This window comes from Rousettus aegyptiacus, unplaced genomic scaffold (assembly GCF_014176215.1).
Source record: "Rousettus aegyptiacus isolate mRouAeg1 unplaced genomic scaffold, mRouAeg1.p scaffold_m13_p_5, whole genome shotgun sequence".
Lineage (NCBI taxonomy): Eukaryota > Metazoa > Chordata > Mammalia > Chiroptera > Pteropodidae > Rousettus > Rousettus aegyptiacus.
In genome coordinates this window covers 107332963-107350922 of record NW_023416308.1, presented here as the reverse complement: position 1 = coordinate 107350922, position 17960 = coordinate 107332963, and the positions used below count along the sequence as shown (strand labels likewise).

Here is a 17960-nt window from a genome sequence, read left to right as displayed (position 1 = left end):
TGGACCAGAGGGAGAGGCCAGCCTGTCACTCTTAGCACCTCCTCTTAGATGGTAAAGACCCCATGCCCAGTTTCACAGCATTGCGCATCTCCTGGAAATTGGAATCTTGATTTTTTGGCCAAGAATGCGAAAGGATGACCTAGATTCCAAGAGGTAAAGAGAGGCTGGAACCTTCCAGAAAGGGGATAAATCCCTTGTCTGGACTTGGGGATCACCTGCTTAGGAGAACCTCTCTGTGTGACTGGCAGTAAGCCAGGGCAATGCACCTGTTAGGAGGACCCCTCTCTGCCGAGACTCCAAGAGGAGTCAGAGGAAGTGGCTTCAGTTACCTTGAGAAGTCTCAGATCTAGATGGGCAAGGCCTTGCCTGTGACAGACAGATACCTGGATCAGTGGGGAGGTGTCCAAAAAAAGGCTCATGCCTCAGGGTAGTCCCTGAGGTACATGGCAAATAGATAGTCTCTGACCCTTCATGAGTCTTCTGCCAGAAATGGTGATTTTTTTTTTTCCAGGACCCCTAATTTATTTTTGGGGAACAAAAGGAAAAATTCATTTAGCAATACCTCATTTTTCATGAGAAGAGAAATTAAGTATAGCCGAACAGTTTCATATGCGGATGCTTTGTCTCAGCCCATCACTCCCTTTCTTTTCCTCAAAGGACCTAGCAAGGTGCCGAATACAGGGCATCTGAGAGCTCACGGCATCTGGGAAATGCCAGGGGCACTGGAGTCCCTCTCACTAGCATGCTTTCCCTCGGTCATTTAACCCCTGCTTTGAGGACCTTGAGGTTTTCACGGGAAGCGAAGAAAGAACATACACCAAAGAAAGATCCTGGAGACTGGGTGTGTTCCAAGTGTGAGATCAATTTCTTTTTATTGCCATCTTAACAAAAATACTTGGGCAGGCAATCTGATTCCAGCATCGGAGGGCAGGGCAATGACAGGCAATAATCAAGCCACTGGGCTGTCGGACAGGGGAGTGTTCATTTTGGGGGAGCAGGAACCCCCAAAGAACCACAGAATGGGGACGTGAAGCCAAGGCCATAAGGACACTGCGGTTGCCCTTCTAGTCTCCCTATGAGGGACAAAGCTTGGTCTGGGTTTAGAAGCAGCACTCCAGGAATGGCACTGGGTATGGCAGTCCTCCCAGCCCCTCCATGGCTCCGGGAGTAGGCGTGGGAGGGTGGAGGGCTGGGGTATGAGAATCTCTGCCAGGGCGAGCCTTAGGCCAGGAAGCAAAGAGGACACAGAGCTGAGCTGCACCCATGTCAGCGCTAAGCTTGCATCCGCCGCCCCTCACCTCCCTCCCTAACTCTAAGAACCCAGCACTCTCCCCACACTCCGCAATGAAACACGGGAGCTACAGGTCTGTGTAGCCGACGCAAATGCATTGCAGCCAAGGCAAGCAGAGGCGAGGCATGCTGGAACCTGGGCTCTGGGTTCTTTTTGAAGCCAGAGGAGGGGTCTCCTTCTGGGTCCCAAGACTGGGGCCCTGCCTACCCCCAAACATTGGCTGTCAGTCTTTGTGCCAGGGCGGGATGGGGGATTCACCTTCTAAGTGTCGCTGCTGCCCCATCCCCCGATACCCAGGAGAGCTGAGGCAGGGGCAGGAAAGGAGCAAACACCCCACCCAATTCCAGATCTAGCCTCCCACAGGAAAGCTGGAAAAATCCACAGACCTGGCCTACAGTCCTGTCCCCTTCACTAACTGCTGTGTCACTTGTCATCTATGAAATGCAGATGATGATGGCAATCATGAGGATAATAATACCTGCCTTGGCTGCCTCTCGGCTGTCCTGAGAACCCATTGAGATCGCCCACCTGTAAGTGCAGGGAAAAGCATCCAGTGCTCTCACTAAGAATGCCAGGTAAGGTAGTCTTCTCCTTCCTCCGACATCATCCCATTCTTCTCCCCATTCCACAAAAGGCAAGCACAGCAGCTGAGCACAGGCACACAGTAGGGCAAGCAGAAGGCCAAGGCAGGGGTACCACCCGCCAGGGTCAGAGCCCTGGGGGAGGGAGGAACAGAGCCCTCCTGGAAGGGCTGAGCTCCACCTGCCCATCCTCAGGCCTCGTCCCCTCCAAAAGCAGCAGAATCAGGGCCTAGGAGGCTTATGCAGCAGCCCTGAGGATGGAAAGCAGGGTTCTATTTGGATGCTCCCCACGCTTGGTACCACCTTCCCTGCAAGACCTGTTGCCATGGAGTGCAGACCAAGAGGAGGCTGACCTTCCAGGCCAAGCAAGCATCAAGCAGGGATTCTTTCCTGCATCTTGAGCATCTGCCAAAGATGAGAGAGTGGGCCTGAATATATGCTCTGTTAGAGCACAGGGCAGCCAAGCTGCACTCGGTGAGGGGATGACAGCCCCCCTAGTATCCTACGTTGGTCCTGGACATGAGAGACTGGCTCCTGTCTCAAGGCCAGACACCCCTCCTCCATCTCTCTTCCTCCTAGTGCAGACTGGTCAGGTTAGAAATTGTGCTTTCTCTTCCGAGACCTGGTAGTCCGTGCGGGAGCTGGGGCTGGTGCTGGGGGAGCCTGTGGGGGCTCCAGTGGGGGAGCCTCGGCCTGGTGGGTAGAGCCCATGGGGGCTGCCCCGGCTGGCCCCTGCTGAGATGCCTGAACCCCATCCCGGATCTCTGTCAGCGTCTGGCACATCTGACTGACACGGCTGGTCAGGTCGGCCATAGCCCGACCTATCATGTGCATGCTGTTCGCCATGTCCCGATGCACGGTCACCAGCTCCTGGCAGAACTGCTGGAATAGCTCAGTCTGCTGGGCGTGGGCATGGAGGAGCTGCCAGTCCAGGCCCGTGCCGGACGAGCTGGGGTGCGACCGAGGGATCCTGCAGGTGGCCTGGGCCTGGGGCGAGGGCCGGTGCAGGGTCTCTGGCTTGGGGCCCACTGTCTCAGACTGGTCCGAAGAGGAGGATGAGCGGAGAAGGGTAGGCCTGGCCAGGCGGGCCTCTTCTTCCAGTGACCGCTGCAGCGGCACCCGCAGAGGCTGCCTTGAGGGCCCAGGCGCCTCCTCATCTTCATCATCTTGGAGGACAGAAACAAAGAAGGGCAAACGATTACAATGGGGAGAAAGCGGGCACTGTGGACTTGGATCCACCCTCCACAAGTACCCTAGCATCCCCCTCCCCGCCACCCTTCAGCTTAGTTTGACGCAAGCCCACTGCCCACGCACCCATGAAGAAACACCTGCTCCCCAAATCCTTGAGGTGTGTGGGCCAGGCACCCCTGGGGAGCGGTTTGAGCATGAGCAATGCCCAGGTCAACTGTCTTTCATGGGGACAGTGGCAGTCTAGTGTGGGAGAGCCCCCAGGTCAAGGGACTTGGAGATGTCAGTGACAGCATGTCAACCCCAATCACTCTCTTCATCTGTGACTCAGTTTCTGCAAAGCAAAGATAATCACTGCTCTGTCTACCTCCCCAACGACTTGCCCACCTAGCAGGGTTATTAAGAAGACGACACAGAGAACAGATGCGAAAGCACTTGGCAAGAATGAGGGACACCTGCCCAAAGGAACCGTGATGCTCTGAGTTCCAGCCTCCTCGGGGCCATTTCCGAGTTGTTTGGGGCCACCTTGTGGCCGTGCTGGAATCTGCGACTTTTAGTCCCTGCTGGGGAATGAGGGAGTGGGGCTGACATTCATTGACAGGCTGGGGAGAGGAGAGGCAAGGGATGGTGCCAGAACGGAAACCCAGACAGAGCTGCGAAGGGCATGTACCTCTGCAACCAGCCCTGACAGGCCCCCTGCGGTCCCACAAGATGGGCTTCCTGGACAGATGTATTGCTCCCACCCAGGAGTGCCTGATGGCATGGAGGGCCCATCAGGCAGTTACTTGCAGTCAGTTGCATGGAGAGGCCCAGACCCTGCACATACAGGTCTCAGCAACCTTGTGATCAAGAGATATAAGCTGATCCCCATGGAAGAAAGTAAAAATATACCAGCTGACCCTACCGACAGGCACACCATCTCTGCCTATTCCTGAGAGGCTGAATTCAAAACTATCTCCAGGGAGGTGATGGGAGAACAGACAGCTTCATCTGGCCCTGGCCCAGTGCCTCCCAAGGGGCCCATGATCTCACTTGGGCCTAATGCCTTGAGACCCTTCCTGGTGGGATAGGAGCCATCCTCCTTAAATTGGGGATACCCATCCTGGAATGGCAGGGATGGAAGGAGCAAACAGGGCTGAGGTGATGCCGGTCCCTCCTTTCCAGGGCCTCTTTCCACCACGCCCCTGGCCAAGTGCTGTAGCAGCTGGCCGACTAGCGGGGAAGGAAAGGGGGGGCTGGCCCAGCCGGCGGTGGAGGATCCTGGGCCCCCTGCCCAGCCTGGGTCACATTTGCTAACCTCATTACCTTTGGTCCCGGAGAGATGGAAAAGTGAGCGGGGCAGTATTTAGGGAACAGACTTCACTGGGTGCTGGGCCTCCTTCTTTTTCTCATAAATGGGTGGAATCGTCCTGAAATTTAGCAGAACAATGATACACTAGGAGCCTGGGTTCGAGCCTTGGTTCTGGGGCCACCTCTGTTTCTGGAGCTAAGATGCCTCCTCATCTGGGTAGCAAGGAAGTCAGACTAGACAGTCTCCACGTTCCTTCCCAGTCCTAAAAATCTGAGTCTGTATGGCCACCTGTCAGGAGCCCTGGCCAAACAGGAAATTAGCAGATCCCAGTGGCAAGGGGCCTGGAAGGGAAGGCCGAGTCTTTGTGAACCACGGTCCTCCGGGCTGGCCAGCGGCCGGCTTCCCTGGAGCCCTCCTGCCCTGCTCGGTCTCTCTCAGAGGCCAGATGGCCTCCAGTTGGGACTGTGGGCTGAGGGTGAGGGGCGAGCGTGTGCAGAAGCAGAACCGAAGCGGATGCAGCCCCAGCACAGAAGGGCCTCGATTGCTCCCCCTTCTGGTGAGCCCGACTAGAACTGTAGCCCCAGCTTAGAACTATACAGGACTGGGCCGGGAGGTCCAGCATCAAAGTCTGTCCTGAGACACAGGAAGCAGAGGGGAAAGAGGAAAACTAGTGCTATGGGGGCAGTGTGAATGGGAGGGGACAACGTGGGCACAGAGAGCGAGATCCTAGAGAGCGCGAGAGGCAGAGCGCGAAGAGGCAGGAGGCGGCGGCCTGGCACAGGAGTGCAGAAAACAACACAGAAATAAAGACGTTAGGAATAGACAGAGAGAGGACTAATGGATCTTTCTGTGGCCTGGGCCCTGATGACTTGGCTGGCTTCCTCTCACGCCCCCTCCTCCTCGCCTGCTCCATTGGGCTTCCCCGGCTCCTCTCTGTTCCTGGAACGTGCCAAGCGCCTTCCTGATGCGGGGCCTTGTACATGCTGTTCTCGGCCTGCGAGGCGCTCTCCGCTCCCCTCCCCTCCTCTGCGCCTCATGCAGCCTCAAGCCTGGTTAACTCTTACTCACCCTTTGCATCTCAGTTCACTTGTCTCTCTCCAGAGAGCCTTCCCCAGCCCCCCGTGGAGAGCCTGTTCCACCGCAGCTTGCTCTCAGACAGGGCTGCTGCATCATTTGCAGCGCCAAATGCAACATGAAAGTGCAGGGCGCTTTGTTCAAAAACTATCATGAGTTTTGGGGAAGGGAACAGCTGAGCATTTAAGCCCGTGTGGGGCCCTTGTGAGCTCAGGGCCCCAAGCGATGGCATGGGTCGCACGCCCATGCAGTCGGCCCTCGGGACTCCTTGTACTGGTCCTCATTCTTTTATTACACATTTCCTTGCACAATTATTTACTTAAAGTATGTCGATTCCCACGAGCCTAGGAACTCCCCAAGAGCGGGGCCGGTGTAGGTTGTATACACAACTCTGCCTTCCCAGCTCCCAGCACAACTCCTGGCACAGTGTTCAGGAAATATTCTAGAATGAATGGACGGAAAGGGGTGGAGAAGACAGAGTGGGACACGGAGGGAAGAATGGAAAGACGGGCAAGACAGAGAGGGACGGGAGAGGAGGAGAAGGCGAGTGGATGGGAACCGGCCAAGGAGGAGGCCGGCGCGCGGGTAGGAAGGGCCCGGGGAGGGGAGACAGGCGGTACTCACAGCTGGTCGAAGGGCTGTCCGTGCCGTCCAGTTCTCCCCGGGGGAAGCCGCGCCCCGAGCGGGCGGTGAGCAGCGCCGACTCGATGGCCCTCTCGCGGGCAGTGAGCATGACGGCGGGGCCCCTGCCCCCAGCCCCGGGGCCCGACAGGGACTGCTGCATGAAGGCCAGCTTGTCCTTGGTCCTCCGTTTCATGTCATCCCATCTGTGCTTAATGTCCTTGACGGAGCGGGGGACCTGGCTGACGGAGGTGATTTTCCGAGCTATGCCTTCCCAAATCTTGTCCCTGTCGGCATGGGACAGCCGCATGGTCTCCCTCCCAAAGAGAACTGCTTCGTGGTGGGTCACCTCGGTGACCAGAATGTCCAGCTCCTCCTTGGAGAACTTGGGCTTCCGCTTACGCTCGGCCAGGGGCGCCACATTCCTTGGGTTGAATATCCCACAAAGCACAATTGGGTAAATGACCCTCGGTTCGGGTGGTCCTCCTTCCTAATGCCGGCCCCCAGCCGGGGAGCCAGGAGGCGCTGGGGCACCCTTGCCCACACGCCACCACCACACCCTCTTCCTACTGAGAGGTCCTTTCCACCACCCCTCGGGGGGCGGGGTGCGAGGCGGCGCGCGCGGACGGTGGCATTGGACCGAGGCCGCCGCCTCGGGGGTCAGGCCCTGCCTGGCCTCTGACTGGCGGTGCCATCAGGGCAGTTCACTCGGCCTCTCCCAGCCTGGGCTCCCGGTCCAGAGCAGGAAGAACCACCCTACCGACCCCGACCCGGGGACTGTCACTAAGGAGGGAAAAGCACCAGGATGCAAAAGAGCTTGAAAGCCCTCAACAGGAACAAAAGATGCTTGCTGGGGTTAGGACGAGGCCATTGCTTCTGTCAATGGCTCGGGGGGAAACAGTTAAACAGGGAGACTATTCACAGTGGCCTTTCGTGGTGTGTGGCCTCGATGGTGACGCCCGGAAGCAGGGTATGGTCACAGAGAGCTTATTCTGTCCCATGGCTCTCTTCTCTGTCCTCACCAAGCGCCCACCTCGGGGCGTGTGCAGGCTCCCCTCCAACTGGAGCGCTGGCCGGCAGCAGCTCCTTTTTGGCGTAGGCTGCTGTGCTGTGGCCTTTTGGCAGCTCTTGGGGAGAATGTGAGAAGCCCATGAGTGCCCACTGGGAGACAAGTTCCACTTTGATGGAGACTGGGAAAGACCTGAGCTTCCATCTGCATAGAGCAGCCAGGGGTCCCAGACAAGGGGACAGCGTGGCCCTTCCCCATCTCTGGCATGGTCCCTGCTCAGGCTCTGGAACTCGGTCTCTCCACAGTGTGGTTCTGTCTACACTTAACAAGTGCCAAAAGGTCCACCAGAGAGAGAAACCCAGGGTGTGGAGAGTGACCTAGGACCGAATCGCTCCTCTGGCTTCTGCCAAAACTGCAGCGGAATCCAGGGGCACGAAGACCCTTCAGCTCTCGCCTCCTCCCCACCCCCCACCCGGAACCCCTCAGCCCAGGAGGCAGGAGAGCAAGGCCGAGGCCTGGACTTTACACTCAGACCCAGGACTACAGGCCAAGCCTCCTCTGCAAACCCATGTCTGTAAAACGAGGGTGGCTTCCAGGAGGACTGCACGCAGGGGCGTCTCAATCTCACCACTATTGACATTTGGGACTAAAAAATTCTTCGTTAGTCGGGGAGGGGCATGTCCTGGGCAGTACAGGAGGTTTATCAGCATCCTTGGCTTCTGCCCAAGAGAACCCGGTAGCATCTACCTGCAGTGTTGTGACAACCAAATGTGTCTGAAGGCATTGCCAACCGCCCCCAGGGGGCACAACAGCCCCTGGTCATCGACTACCATGTTCACGAATGCAGAGCACCGAGCACAGGGCTCACTAAGATAAAGTCAATGCTCACTGTGTGGGTGCCCGTTCTCTTCCCAGCCCATCATTTATTTTTGGAAGAAACTGACTCCATTCAATCATCCACAAGACCCCAGGCTGTGACGGTGCAAGTGAAGGTGTCTGCAGATAAGAAAGAGCTGTACTTTAAAGAGAAAGGCGAGTTTCTAAACTGACTTTCCCCTCCAACTACCACCAGAGGGGCACCTCCAAGGCAACGGACCACATGACCAGCCCCAACCCAGTCCTTGAGGCTTTAATGAGATGAGCGTCCAGCAGCTGTGAGTACCCTGGCATCATCTTGGGTCAGAATGGGGGCTGAAGCAGGAACAGGACAGGTCCCATGCTGGCAAGGTAGCGGCAGCAGAACCCACCCCACTCAAGGCCCAGGAAGCCATGCTTTTCCTGGTCCCGTGTGCACAAGCAGAAAGAACACTAGCCCAGAAGTCCAGAGATGGCTCTGCCCCTGAGTACATGACCTTGCCCTGCTCTGGGCCTCAGTTTACCACTGCAGCGTGAAAATCGGCATAGAGCAGTGGTTCTCCACACTGGTGGTGCGCCAGAATCAGATTTAAAAGACACCAATACCCCGGGCTCAATCTCAAGCCACGTAAGTCAGAATCTCTGCGTGCCAGATGATCGCTCACTTAGTTCAGATGATGAATGCCCATCTTTGGACTGTGGTAAACCACTGTCCCCAAGCTGAAAGATCCGAGATGGGTAGAAAAGTGGACCAGAATCAGCTCTACCCACCAAAGCTTCTGGAGCCTTGAAAGTGACAATGCGGAGAGGCCTGCCATCAGAATGCCCTCAGACATACTCTCCTTGTTTGCCTAGAGCCAGGCTGCAGTAACAGAGAACAGGAGCACAAGCCAGGGGTCTGGGCCGTTCAGCCTATCCGATGGCCTGCCAGACGCCTGGTCCCCACTTCTGTGTCTCTGCTCACAGTGCCCTCAAACAAGACCCTGGGCCTCTGCTCCAAGGCCCCCTCCTCTTCCATCTGGGCCCTTGGAGCACCTCGTCAGTGTCTCCATTCATCAGAAACAGCAATTTCCATGGTGGAAGGTGTGAGCCCTGGGAGCGCTGGGAAGGCAGGGCCAGGCCGGGCTGACCCATCGAGGGTGCCCAGCTCAGGCTGTGACTCCCAGTAGGTGCTCAGTCATGGGTGGTGAGCTGCACGTGCTGAGCGGACCCGCACCCAGTGGTTGGGGAGAAGAAGGCAGTTAGGAGGATGGATGGTCTTCCTGGAGTCACTCTCCCAGCATGGCTGGCCGGATTATGTGTTTGGTGGGGTGCCATCCCCACCAAACAAGGCAAGGGCTGCCCGTGCCTCGGTGCCTCCATTTCTGTACCCGTTAAGTGGCAATGAGAACAGCTGCCCTAACAACAAAGATGATGAATCTTAAAGTGTTCTGGAGAGTAAACTGCAGCCCCATTGGTCAGAGGCTCTCAGGTAGGAGCTCAGGTGGGCAATGAGGCCACAGGGAAGGGAAAAGAAGACATCATCACGGCCTCCTCACCTCAAACCAACTTCTCCTCACTTATTGGAAAGTCTCAGAGTTTAAATACAGCAACTTCCTCTTAGAAAGTCCCTAACTGCCCTCCCTCCAAGCAAAATCTCTCCTCCACCCACATGTCCTCAGCCCACATGGGATGTGGGACTGCACGCATGCTCACAGAGGGCCTGATCCACGGTGCAGCTGTGCCCCCTGGGTCCAGCCATCGAGGCCTCCCTTTCCTCCCAATCCAGATCCGAACCCCCATCACCGCTCCAGAGTCCCAGAGACAGGCCGCCAAGAAGGTAGTAAGGCAAGTGTGAGCTCCCACACCCACCCACAGACACCCCTGGGCAGGGCCCCAGCACACTGCCCAGGTCAGCAGCACAGAACCGAAAGGGAAGCCTTCAAGGCTGCAGCCTCAGCTCAGCTGACTCTGGGCAACCCTGGGCCAGTCTCCTGCTCTCCTTGGCTGGCCATGAAGGATCTTTCTGGTGCAAACTTCTGTCCCAAACTCTAGACCACATTAAAACCAATCTCAAAAGTACTTATGCCTGGCTGAAAGCACCACTGAAACAGCTAGACTGTGCCAGAAGCATCTCTCTCCATTTAAACAACTGCTGTGGCTACATTGGGGTGCGTCCTGCACGAGGCCCAGCAGGATTCTGCCCTATGAAAGGTGTCACAGTCCTGAGTGGAGGGACAAACCTTGCCCCAGTGTGGGAATACTGCCAGGAGACAGGGGCACAATGAGAAATACACACAGTCTTAGGGGTCTCCCGCAACCTGTTGGCCTGGTCACAGGCCTTCTCCAGAGCTCCCTGATGGAAGGCTGGGGGTGCTAGAGGATTCCTCAGAGCTAGACACACCCCAAACCCTGCAAACAGCAGTCCTGGGGCCTTCAGCAGCCTCCACCACAGGAGACCCCATAGGCCCAGCATGCTCCCTTGGGCTCCCCGGAAATCGGCAGAGAGCGGGACTCACCTCATCCAGTTGGCTTTACTTTCATCTGACCCATCTATGGACTTGTAGCGGTTGTTCTTGTCCACAATCTGGAAGACAGAGAGAGTGTCTAGAATGGGCCACCCTAGAAGAGGCTCTCATGTCCCTGGGCTGCTCCTCAAATCAGGGCACGGGGCCTGCCTCCATCTGCTACTGCACAGAACCTTCTTTTTGCCCTCAGGCTGAAACCCAAGCTGGGGCTAGGAATTCCATCTCCCTCCGCTGTCTCGATGGAAGACCCGGCAACATAGCCAATAAGCCTCACATTGCAACAACAGTAAAATCCAGTCTTTCCCCTTTCTCTCTTTACTGTGGAAGACAGAGGCGCCAGCACCGGATCACTAGGTGTATGTGATCTGAAAGGGCTCCTCCTCTTCCTAGTCTCTAAACATTCAAGAGCCTCAGTGTTGGGGCTGGGCCCCTGGGTCTTCTGTAAAACTGTTATTATTTCATCATCACTCATGAATCAAAGTTCAGCTGGGTATGGAATTCTAGGCAGGTTAAATATCTGCCTAGAAGTTTGATTTTCTTTCAGTGCTTTGAAGATTGCTAAAAAGATTACCATAGGTTTGGAGGCAATCTACTGCTAGTCTAATATTGTTCTTTTGTAGATAATCTGTCTATGGTAAATTTTAAGACATTCTCTTTATTCTTGATTTTCTGCAGTTTCACTACGTGATTTTGAAGTAGAAACATACTTTAATTCTCCTCATTCCTTGACAAGTGCATTACTTGATGAGGACTTATATCTCTTAAATTCTAGAAAATTCTCAGCTGTTATGCTTTTGAATACAGCTTCTCAGTCATTTTCACCAGTATCCTCTTGTAGCATTTCTATTAAATATATATGTGTGTAGTTCAATCTATTCTCTGTGTCTTTTAACTACCCTTTCATATTTTTCTCTTTCTCTTTCTGAGCAGTGCTCTGGGAAAATGTCTCAGAACTCTCTTTCAATTCGCTAATTCTCTCTTTGACTTTACCCAGTCCAGAGTTTGTCCATCTGTAGAGGATCTTCCTTTCTTTTCCTCTCTCTTTAATGAGTACTTTTAACATAATGAATATTTTTCACTCCCAAAATTTTTAATTGGTTCTTTTTCACATCCACCTTTTCTTATTCTGCCTCTTTTTGTTTCATAATGTCTCATTCCTTTTTTATCCTTTTCTGACAGCTTTATTGAAGTACAATTGACATATGTTGTACCATTTGATAAGTTTTGACAAATATATACACCTGTCATCACAAACAAGATAACAAACATATCTATTACCCCCAAGAGACCCCTTGTGCCCGATCTCTTCCTCCAGCCTCTCTTCATGCCTCCCATCCCCAGTCTACAAGCAACCGGTGACCTATTTTCTATTACTTTGTATTTTCTGGGATTTTATATAAATGGAATCAAATGGAAGCCAGTTTGTCTTGCTTCTTTCATTCAGCATAATTATTCTGAGATTTGTGTCCATGTGTGTATCATAGTTCACTACTTTGTATTGATGAGTAATATTCTATTGTTTGGACGTGCCACAATTTGTTTTTCTATCTACTTATTGACGGACATTTGGGTTGTGTCTAGTTTTTGACTATTATAAGTAAAGCTGCTAAAGGAATGCACTTATAAATCTTTGTATAGATACGTATGTGTTAATTTCACTTGGAAAAATACCTAGAAGTAAAATGGCTAGATCATGTTTAACTTTTAAGAAACTGCTTAACTGTTTTCTAAAGTGAATATTTTACACAAAAATATTCGTATTTTGCACCATTTTACATTCCCACCAGCTGGGTATAAGAATTCCAGCTGGTTCACATCCTTGCCTTGGCATAGACTGCCATTTTTATTTTAGCCATTCTTATAGGTCTGAAGCAGTATCTCATTGTGGTTGTATTTGCATTTCTCTGATGACTAATGATGTTGAGCATCTTTGGTACACACCTCGATATGGACAAATCTCAAAATAATTGTGCTGAGTGAAAGCAGCAAGACAATGGCTGGCTTCCATTTGATTCCATTTATATAAAATCTCCTGTTACAATATTAGGTTTTGTAACAGAGCCCCTGAGTTATAACTGGGCAACTGGCTACCTCTAATAACAGAATACATTTCTTGGAGTTCTCTCTAGCTAAGTTCTGGCCAATAGGACGTAGGTCAAAGTGTCATTTGTTAGCTTCCTGAAAACTTCTTCAGAAGACTGCTGATGCACGCCTTCTACCATTCTGCTGCCTGGAATGCAGATGTGATGGCTGGAACTCTAGCTACCAACTTGGACTCTGAGGATAACCCAAGCATTGAGATAGTGATGAGCTGGATTGAGCTTGGTTCCCTGAGGACTTAGTGGAGCAAATCCACCCCACCAGGCCTAGAATGTATTTATAAAAGAAAGCATAATTCCGATATTACTTGAGCCACTGTTATTTTGAATCTCAGTTACTCACAGTCAAACCTATTCCTCATATGGATCCTAAATGTTTTTTTAAAATCCATTTTTAGAATACTCTACTATTTTTATTTTAATTAAAGTGAATTCATTTGTAATTGACTTTTGAAGGCTGTCTTTTTAACATTAATTTTCTCCATTTGTTTTGGAGATTTGGTCTGGAGGCTCATCATGTGGAGGAGTCTGTCTGCCCATGTGTTTCTTTCTCTTTCTCTCTTTCTTGTTTTAAGCAGTCAGCCTAGTTTCATTTTCCACCTGACATGGGGCACTTTTTTTTCATATTGCCGTACAGGAGCTAAAAGTCATGGTCACCTCTTCCTGCTGTAGACTAGAGTCCTATGGGTCTTTGCTTTAACTTTTGTGTCCACTTTCTCTTCTCTCTCTCTCACCGTACCCGCCCCCTGCTCCTCCGTCTGTCTGTCTCTTCTTGCAATAGGTTTGTTGGTAGAGTGGGCTTGGACTCAAAGCATGAACTCTCAATCCATCTGGATGACAAGCCCCCTTGTCCCCTCCACACACAATTTTATTTTTTTAATTCTTCCATTTTAATTTTAATTTTTAATTAAATGTATGGGTTGACATTGGTTAATAAAATTATACAGGTTTCAAGCATATAGTTCAATAATATGTCATAGGTATATTGCGTTGTGTGTTTGCCACCCAAAGTTAAGTTTCCTTCCTTCACACACTTTCTTTACCTATACTCTTTCTCTGGATATTCACATCCATTCCAATACTCTCAATTTGTTCATTACTCACAAATTTTTATTTTATGCCCCACATGTGAATATCGAATTTCCCACATGACATCCTCCTCCCGCCCCCCGATGTCTCATGGGCATCTCAAACTTACTTTGGGCCTCACCCCTAAAGCTGTACCTCTCTCATTTCCCCCAGCACAGTATTAGAAACTGCCATCCACTCGGGTTTCAAAAAGACAGTCACCCCTACCCAAAACCATTGAGTAACGTACTTTAAATGTGTGCACTATATGGTATGTGAATTATATCTCAATAAAACTGCTGTTTTAAAAAAAGAAGTTACCCTTCATCCTTCTTTCTCTCAACCCCCCAATATCTAATCCCTCAGCAAGTCTTCCAAGTCAGATTTCAAAACTGCTCCTCTCTCCACAATTTCTTGCTTCCACCCTGGTCTAAGCCATCATCAGTTCTCTTCTGGACAACTATGAGAGATCCTAACTAACCTCCCTGATGTCATTCTTAACTCTCCATTAATTTTCTTCTAAGCAGCCAGAGGAATCTTTTTTCGGCGTAAACCAGATCATGTCACCTACCAGATGGCATCCACTGCACTTCCAATAAAACTCATACTCGGGGTCACAGCCTTCAAGGCCCACAGGACCTGGTCATTGGCTGCTTCCCAAACTTCTCCTGGCCTCTCTCTGCCTTATACTCTTCTGGAGCCACGGTGATCTGAGAGTGAATCCTCACACTGGTCTGGATCACTGCCTACAACCTCTTTTACCTGACTCTTTTAAAAAAAAAATAATAATCATGAATAATCACATTTTAAGCATCCAGAAATTATAAATAATGGAGCCAATAGCCTGGTACCCATCAGCTAGAGACAACAAAAATTACCACTAGCCATATTTGATCCAGACTCCTCCCTCTTCTTGCTTCAAGAAAATACCAAGATGTAGCTGAAGACCATCTCTGCCTCCAACTCATCCTCCTGCAATCCCTCCCTCCACGGGTAACCACCATCCTGAAGCTGGCAGGGAGCCTCCCCATTTTCACTAAAAACAATGTACAGAACTAGTTTACACGTTTGTAAAGTTTACAGAAATGGCATCCCAGTGAATATATCCTTTTGAACCCTTTTCCCACTAAATGTCCCATGGCTGGTCTCTCCTTCTGGGTCTCAGTTTCTGTCACCTCCTCAGAAGAAGCTTTTCCTGACCTGAACTCGAAGTAGTTTCTCCCCTACCACACTCTGACCTCCACACGCCTGTCCCCGACTCGGCATTATTTCTATGACACATCCTAGTATATCTTTTTTACAGACCAAGTTACAGAGTACATTTTTGTTATTAATGGAGTTTATCTACTTGTAGATTTGGAAACTCCCTCACTAGACCACAGCTAATGAAGGCAAAGCACATGTATTTTAATTGATGCATTAAAGCAGTGGCCTGGCCCAGTTCCCAACACAGAGCATGGCATGTAGTACAATATTGGCTGAATGAAAGAATTACTGAATAAAGAATCTTTTAAGGAAAAAGCAAGTTAATAAAAAAAAGTGTATAGAGTGTTACTATTTTAGTAAAAAGGAAATGAGTGGTATGCTGGGGCTGGCTTGTACTGGCTAACGAGAGACGATCATAAAATTTCTGGAATTTTGTGAACCAGTTGTTAAACCCAGCTGTTATTAAAAATTAAATTATATAAACTTATAATTCAACAAGTTGTATTTTTAAAAAGGTAATAAATACTCAAAGATTACCACTTCCTAGTAATTTCACTACATTTTACTATTATCTATGTTCCTGAAGGTACTAGAATCTATTGTATCTGCCTGTACAGTAGAAATACTATGTAATGGTCACTACTGTATATGTCTTGCCAACTGCTCATTCAGTAGCTTGAAGTCAGCCATGGTGGGAGCATTTGCACCCAAGAAATTGGCATATACATTCCGTGCTACCACCGGCAAGTTATTTGGCATTTACCAGCACCACACTATGCCTGTGTTTATATGTGCTTAGACAATCTGGGAGATACATGTCAAACTCTCGACTCCAACTACCTTTAGAGAGGAGGAAAGAGCCAAGCGGGATGAGGCTTTTGTTTTATTTGTCAACGAGACTACACTGCCTTGTGGTGTAAAACTCTCAGATAGAAAGAGAACGCACGCGGCCCAGGCTTTCCATCCCGGGCAGTCTCTCCAGATGATTCTCTAGTCTTCAAGGACCCGCCCCTGAAATCTCACAGAACCCTGTCCCTTATCATAACACCAGTCCTAATCACCCTACAGTATCATTTCTGATTGCTCCTCTGTCTCCTGGGGGAAAAGAGAAGCATCTGGAGACCTTGAAGCCAGTAGCAGAAGCACCTAGTGGGTGACAAGAGCCATGGAGCCAGAGGAAGTGGCTAGAGTCTCAGCTTCATCACTTATGAGCGAGTGGCCTTGGGAGGTAACTTTATTGGCCATGCCTCAGTTTCCTCATCTGTAAAATGGAGTAAAAACCAACCTTGCAACACTGCTGTAATGACTGATGTGGAGGGCACTCAACAAATGGTTGCTATTACCATTGTGATCATGATTGTGATTATTCATGAAGGGACCAAATGTTAGTTATGATTAATTCTGAGCACTGGGAGTTTCGTGGGTCAACACTGGGTTGCTGTAATCAGCTTTTTTTATACCTTCAACTGGGCAGCGGCCTGAGTGGGAGCTGTGGGGGACATAGGAGGACCTAAGACCTCATTCCAATCTAGGGATTAGCTGAGGGATATTTCTTGGTTTATCTTTCCCACCAATGAGAATTTTTCTCAAATTATCACTGAGGAAGCAGCTATAGTGACAGGCTCTGGGGATAAAATGTTGATCCAGGGAGAGAATGTCTTTGCTTTCATGAAACTGACAGTTGAGGGGGATGTGAAGAAGGCACTGTGATATCCTGTGAATAGCACTGCACTGGGGGATTCTGAGAATATGAGAGTTCTGGAATATGAGCACTCTGAGCTGGAGCCCTGTTTCTAGTAGTAGGTTAAAGACCTTCTTGGGCGATGTAAAAATCTAACCTGAGGTCTTTGAAAAAAGGAGAGCAAGGGTGTTCTAGGCAGAGGGAACAGGTAGGATCAGGCTGGGCATGTGACCATGTCACACGTCACCGATGGGCCCGGGCTACCCTAAGTAGAGAGCAGGATACAGGCTTCCAGTCCTGGGACTGAGATGGTCCTGGCCAGCCAAAGGCAGATGCTCAGGACCAAACCTGCAGAAGCCTGACCTCTCGGAGCCCTCCCTCACCTTCTCCTTCGAGGTCAACAACTTGGCCCCTCTGAGCTTAGCATTTCTGGGACCAGCCTAAGCTCTGAGCACTGTGATGCGAGGACTTTGATAACCTGGGCCCAACCAGAGAAGGTTGATCAGCATGATAATAGGGGTCCCTTAGCCTGGAGAGGAAGAGGTCAGAGAAAGCAGAGCCATCAGCAGATGTGAGAAGGACCTCCGCCTAGAGGAGGCGGGACCAGGACCAGCATGCACTTTAAAAAACACAAGCCTGAACTCCACACAAGGGAAACGCATGCAGAACAGTCCTAAGATGCATGTTCTAACATGCAGACCAGTCTTACAATAGAATGAGCAGCCTTTTGAGGTGAGCTTCTTGTTACTAGGAGAACTTGAGTGGCAGCTGGATGCTTCTCTATCCGGAAGGCAGAAGAATGAATTTCCTCACTGAGGGCAAACCAGTCCTAAAGTACCTCTAAAAGTCTGTCCAAAACTAAGATTGTATGCTTCCACGTGGACAGATCCTCAGAAAATAATATGAATGCATGAGTTTTGGCCCCCTGGGTTACCCAAATGCTATTTCTGACCATGGTAATAATTAATAAAAGCATCAGTAATAAGACATCAACAGTTGCCTTTCATAGAGCAATTTCAGGGGTGCCAAGTACTATGAAATACCATCTCATGAATTTTCACAACTCCATGAAGTAGCTATTATTATTATACCCATTTTAAGGATTAGGAAACTGAGTTTTAAGGCTATTAGGTAACTTCCTGAGGCCACAGAGGAAATGCTGGGGAATCTGGAGTTCATACTCAGGTCCCCGTCAGTGCAGCCCATACTCTTAAGTACCCTGAGAGTGAGGAACCTAATCTACAAACTCTCTTCTAATGATCTTGTCAGAATCAACCAGGAATGTCCTGGAATCCTCTCTGAATGTCCAGCTTTTCCTCTGGTTCAAGCAAATTTGCTACATGATGATTGGCATTTAATAGGGAGGAATATTATGCTTTGAGACAGACTGTCTGCTGCGACCAACGGTTCACTGTTAGGCTCCCCTAAATGGTGACATAACCAGGAGACAGGATTTTCAAAAACCCGATTTGCTTGTAACTTTCCAGGA

General features: G+C 50.5%; 1 protein-coding gene across 6 annotated transcripts in view; it reads right to left on the bottom strand.

Moving 5' to 3' along the window:
* The window catches only part of PRDM11 (PR/SET domain 11), an 82217-nt gene that overhangs the window by 14504 nt on the left and 49753 nt on the right, over window positions 1-17960 (bottom strand). For 5 of the 6 annotated variants that reach the window (XM_016146811.2, XM_016146812.2, XM_016146810.2 and 2 more), the window contains one exon: window positions 10409-10476. In XM_016146811.2, coding sequence (XP_016002297.2) covers window positions 10409-10476 — 68 coding nt within the window. Of the gene's footprint in view, window positions 1-842; window positions 3039-6049; window positions 6472-10408; window positions 10477-17960 lie in introns of those variants that run through there. The other variant, XM_016146815.2, reaches the window with a different exon arrangement.